Source organism: Cyprinus carpio, chromosome B3 (genome assembly GCF_018340385.1).
Source record: "Cyprinus carpio isolate SPL01 chromosome B3, ASM1834038v1, whole genome shotgun sequence".
NCBI classification, from domain to species: domain Eukaryota; kingdom Metazoa; phylum Chordata; class Actinopteri; order Cypriniformes; family Cyprinidae; genus Cyprinus; species Cyprinus carpio.
The window spans coordinates 19,945,901-19,951,922 of NC_056599.1; the positions used below are offsets into that span (position 1 = coordinate 19,945,901).

Consider the following 6,022-nt stretch of genomic DNA (forward strand, 5'->3'; position numbering starts at 1 on the left):
CATTTTGCGCGCGTTTGTTTTTATTTATTTACACCGATTTACAAAGTATGTACATGTTTATAGCTTCATCTGAAAATACATTAGAAGTAGGCTAATGTAAATATTGGTAAGTTAATAGCTATATTTTGTATAGGCTAATGGAGATTTCAGGTAACTGCAGTTTTGCGCACATTATGCTCCTTTAACAGATGTTAAAATGAACTAATTTCACCACGGAATGAAGTGAAGCATTTTTAAAATGGAAACAGATGATCCAATTGGTGTGAGGAATCCGGTGAATATCTCGGCTGTTTTTAACAACATCTCACCAACAATAACAGGACCTGAAGAGCACGCGCCTTCATACGATATACTAATAACATCCATACTCGGCACAGTTTTGACCGTCATGTGTTTAGTAGGAGTAATCGGAAACGTTTATACCCTGATCATCATGAACTTCTCCATGCGCGTAACTGGATCGATGTATGTCTACATTGTGAACTTGGCTCTGGCGGACCTGCTGTACCTCTCCACCATCCCTTTCGTGGTTTGGACGTATTTTGCGAAGGACTGGTACTTTGGCGACATCGGATGCCGCGTTCTGTTCAGCCTGGACTTTGTCACCATGCACGCCAGCATCTTCATCCTGACCATCATGAGCACGGAGCGCTATCTGGCTGTGGTGAACCCGCTGGACACCTTCGGCCGATCCCGGCGCTACAGGCGCTCGGTCACCTGCCTCGTCTGGCTCTTCTCCTTCATACTGGCTCTACCGACCATGATCATGATTGACCTCAAGAGAGACGTGCACAATGGAGTAGAGAAGCGCATGTGCCATCCGACCTGGCAGATGACCGCGTACAGAGTGTATCTGACCATCCTGTTCAACACCTGCATCTTGGCACCTGGATTAATCATTGGATATCTCTACCTGAAATTAGCCCGTACCTACTGGCTATCGCAAACGTCTATATTCCCTTCCAGAGAAATGAAGAAGTGTCCTAAACAAAAGGTGTTATATATGATCTTCAGTATAGTTCTGACTTATTGGGCGTGTTTCTTACCCTTCTGGTTGTGGCAGTTGCTCAGTATCTATTATTACGCGCACAGAGGGCTCTCGAGCAGTACGGTGGTGTATATTAACTTCGTTGTTACTTGTCTGGCGTATAGTAACAGTTGTATTAACCCTTTTTTGTACACTTTATTAACGAGGAATTATCAGGAATATGTGAGGGACAGACAAAAAACCTGCACAGAGTTTAAGAAGAGGTTCAGACTGTCGTCTCAAAGGTCTGTGTCTTCTGGGAGTCATCAGTTCTGTAATACTGTTATACTGACCAGGGCCAGATTTACGCACAGGTTTTCTAGGCACGTGCCTATGTTCGCTCGTCCAGGGGGGGCCCAAACACAATGAAGAGAAGAGATATAATACTTTTGTTAAACGTTGGGCTATCTACAACAGAAAGAGAACCAAAGCCACAGAAGACATTGAGCAAATAAATATAACAAACAATAGGGTAAAAAATGACAAACTATTTCCATGTCTTCCACTTTTTTATGTAGGCTATACGAAAATCACGCTTTCTTTCTCCCAGTCTCTCTCACAGACACACACACAGTGCTCGCGCACACGCGGAGACGCGAACACAAACTTCTTGTCAGCGCTGCACCGCGAATTTATCACTAAAATCGTTTTGCTGCTGAAAAGCTACATGACATTTCTCAGTGGCGAGGCTCTTGAAGCAGTTTAACGTAAAGATTGGCTATTATAATAGACGCTGCTGCTGCATGCTGCTGAGAGATACAGGTATTCACACGCACTTAATCTCTCTCTCTAATAACCGCATTAGACTGCATTAATAACTGCGTTAGCCTGCATATCAATGGCTCAAGCTTCTGTTATTAGCTCTAAGATTACGTTTTGGAATTTGCAACAGAAGGTTTGGGATGAGGTGCAGTTCAACCCACACGGAAACATGTCAAATGTCTTGAAACGAATCATATGAACAATGTCTTGATGTGTGGTCGTGACTCCTGAAGTGGCCACGACGCTGCGCCTATTAATGGAATGGTCTTTCTTAGTTCTCAAACAAATTAAGAACTACATTCGATTTTTATTGACTGAACGCAAGCGCTTATTGCGATAGAAAACACTGTAATGGTTTCCACTTATTAAGAAATATTTTTTTTTGTTTGGGTGGTAATATTAAGTCTATTATATGAATAGGGAAGGGGGCCCAAAAAATAGTTTTCCCTATGTCACGAAAAGAGGTAAATCCGGCCCTGACTGACTAACACGCACCGTAATGGCATTCTTCTGGATGCTTACAGCAAACTTTTACATTGTTGCTTAAACATGACTGCTTTTTGGAATTGATAATTAAATTTAACAAACTTATTTCCTCTGTGTTGTATAGGAAAGATCAAATAAAAAAATAAAAATTAAATAAAATAAAACCTAAAAATAACCATTAGGGCAGGTTATACTTTTTAGGTTGTCACAAGAAAAAAAAACCTAAAAATAACCATTAGGGCAGGTTATACTTTTTAGGTTGTCACAAGAAAAAAAACGGCATATTTTTTTTCTTTTGCATTCCAAATATGTGACCCTGGAGCACAAAAGCCAGATTATTTGGATACATTGTAAGTAAAACTGTCATGTTCTATAGGATAAAATCATGTTCTATGAAGATATTTAGTAAATTTCCCATCATAAATATACCAAAACTTAATTTTTATTAGTAATATGCATTACTAAGGACTTTATTTGGACAACTTTAAAGATGATTTTCTCAGTATTTCGATTTTTTTTTTTGCACCCTCAGATTCCAGATTTTCAAATAGTTATCTCAGCCAAATATTGTCCTATCCTAACAAACCATACATTAATGCAAAGCGTATTAATTTAGCTGTAATATGATGTATAAACCTCAATTTCACCAATTTTATGCTGACGTGGTTCTGAATCTAAGGACTAAATGAAATACATGCAGGTTGTTTCATTGTTCGATTATTATGTGAAAAATGTGTGCAATCATAAATAAAAAGATGAATGTGCAATATCAAAGTAAATAATGTGTTTGGATTGATCTTTAATTTATGTTTATTAAAAATCACACATGACCTTCAATCATTTTTATATTTTATTTATATGTGCTTTGTTATATATATGTTATATAACAATATGTATATATAAGGTCTAGTTTACACATTAAATATGTTGTACTCAAGCACTTTGTATTGCTTGAAAGTTATTCAAAAAGCTATTGTCTGTTGTGATGTTTCATTTGCATGCTGTTCATGTTAGAGAAAGCAGATGTGGTTGAAATCATGTATTCAACCAAACCTGGAAAAATGTCCCCATAGTGACGATGTCTCAGTTTCCTTTAAAGCGCTGTTGCCTGGAATATTGTCAATGCATCACATCCATATATACTTAGTGTTTTGTTTTAATAAACTGTCAAAAATAATGCAAAAAAAGAATTTTTTTTAGCTTGAATTTATTAAAAAAATATATATTGTTTCCTCTTATGTTTATTCTTCTCCTTGTTTGTGAAAATAAACTTGGCGACATGGTCAAGAATTGTTTATTGTTAAGCATTGTTAAACATCCCATAGTGTCTTGGACACTCACTGGACTTTACTAAGCTGCTCTTCCAAATCATTTTTGAATGATCTAAATAGTCCAGTGGTACTAAAGCCAAACACTTACTCTGTATAGGTATTGTTCACATTCACACGCTGCACTGGCTGTTCTATTTTATGTTGAAGAATCGAAACCATCTATCTGGCTACAGTTATCCTGGTCAATGCTTTTTGGACTTCTTCTTGACTCACCTTCACTTGTGCAATGGAGTAATAAACGTCATGGCTCCTGTTCAGGGAAGCTGTGCTTTCTTGTAAACAATTTACGTCATACCAAGCAATATATTTTCCACAGAAATATATTTTTGGTGGGTTAATATTTTTGGGGGGGTTTCAAATAAGGTTTTGCAATCCCTATATTATCACTACAGTGAGCCAGACCTAAAAAGGTTCTCTGTTAACAAATGTTCAAACTTTTGAATCATATACAATTAGATTTTTTTGTGACTTTTAGCTCAGAAATCTCTTTTAAACAGCAAAACCTTGAGGTGTTCTCATTTTGTATTTCAAGTGAACATTCACAAATCTTTTTTAAACATTATATTATATTATTAAAGATATTTGGACCTTTTTGACAGAAAAAAAAAGGAAATCTAAATTATTTCTTATTTTGATGAAAGACTGATTTAGGAGATCCCATCTGTTAGCTGATACATCTGTTGGCTACCATTTCAGTGGCTTGGCAGGGGTATGATTTTAATGATTGACATTTGAATAGATTCTCCTGTTTCAATGCTGGTAATGTCTGAACTTGACTGACGACTGACGGGGTGAAACCAGCATTTATGAGAATTTTTATGAATAGCCGATATGTTTGTATAGTCATATGCAGATGAAGCATTCATTCTGGAACGGAAAATGTTTTTTAATGAGGATACAACAGCTTTTAGCATATGGCACATGAGTGGAAGCCCACAGGTGCTACATTCCTCGCTTTGAGTTAGAGAAGTAAAGACTGCGGTTGCAGTTTACATTGGTAAGATCCCATGTTTAGATTTCAAGTTCGTTCTTCCATATGGCGCCAGTCATGGCCATCCGATGCATGCTGTTCAACTTACACTGACCTACTTTGAAATGTCTTCATAATTTTAGTCATCACCTTTTGCAGGAGAGTCTGTTGGATCCTAAGGGAGTCTAAGCATAATTGCCCACTGTTCATCTCTCCCAGGGCCAGCAGCATATTTTCCATTTTCATGAAATGAAGCTAAGGACGGTCACTTTGTTTGGCTTGGATCTGTGCCATTCAGAATAAAGACTACTTTGTTGGAGAGGCTGATAGGTAATTTCTTTCTAAGTCTTTGGATACAGTTTATCCAAAAATTTTGATCAGTAGGCTATATTTAAGATATGAGACCAAGTGCATAAATGTGCCTCTTTAAATTCATCAACAATTTAAAATGGACAATTCTTCTACTTTTTTAAATTTTTTATTTATTTATATGTATATGTTTTTAGGAACATATGCTGCATGGCATTTTTGAAGGCATTAACCTGGAAACAAGTTAGCATTTTCCAGTTCCATTGTCCTTAAGTCAATGGGTTTTTGAATGGGTTTTTGGTTAAATGTATGTTTATGGTTAACACAAGCTCAACATATTTAATTTTTTCTATAAATAAAGATATTTAGGAAATTTTATTCTATGCTAAAATGTCAGTGATACCCCCTTGTGATTTTTTTAAAGCTTTCACTCATATGAGATCGTCTTGAAAAAGGTGATTTATCTGTCTATTTGTCTTTCTGTCTATTTAGAGACAAAGATAGTGATAAAGATTTGTCTCTAAATCACCATAAACATTATAGGGAAGACATGTCCAGAATATAGCAAAATAAATAAATAAATGCAGTACTGTACAGTACATTAAAAGTAGGACTGATAACTGTATTTCTAAATTTTCATTAACCCTGTCTTGTGGATTTGGATACAGGTTTACATTACAAAGGCCTACATTCAACCATGTCAGAACAGAAAACATGGAAAACTGGGACATGGTACCACCGAAACTAATAATAATAATAATGATGATGAACTATTGCATCCATAGATAATGTAGCCCAAATGTTGCACAGTAATTGATGTCAATGGATCATCTATTGTCCAGAAAATCATTAGGCCTATCTAAACATGGAATAGCCTATTGCCCATCACTTTCCGTAAAACAAGGAATTAAGATTAATTTAAAAGTCAGTCCGTCTACAGTTACTTCAACTAATAGTTATTTCATCGTAATGAAATGTATAGACAGTCATCTCAGACGAAATTTGTTAATTGCATTTTGAAATGGAAATACTTTGTTAAGTTGTAATGACTTTCAACGAACTAATTTTGTTAGGTTTATGTGTATCCAAGCAATTGGAAAAAAAAGTCTGGCGTGTTAAAAAACATGACGATCAGTT

At 36.2% G+C, this 6,022-nt stretch overlaps 1 protein-coding gene across 1 annotated transcript; it reads left to right on the top strand.

Moving 5' to 3' along the window:
* LOC109045701 (urotensin-2 receptor) lies at positions 1-1,917 on the top strand. Its single transcript, XM_019063534.2, has one exon. It carries the CDS (start codon positions 239-241, stop codon positions 1,394-1,396), a length of 1,158 nt encoding a protein of 385 aa, XP_018919079.2. The 5' UTR covers positions 1-238; the 3' UTR covers positions 1,397-1,917.
* Positions 1,918-6,022: the final 4,105 nt, after the last annotated feature.

Coding starts and splice junctions, on each gene's coding strand:
- LOC109045701 (XM_019063534.2), top strand. CDS start 239: ATGGAAACAGATGATCCAATTGGTGTGAGGAATCCGGTGAATATCTCG.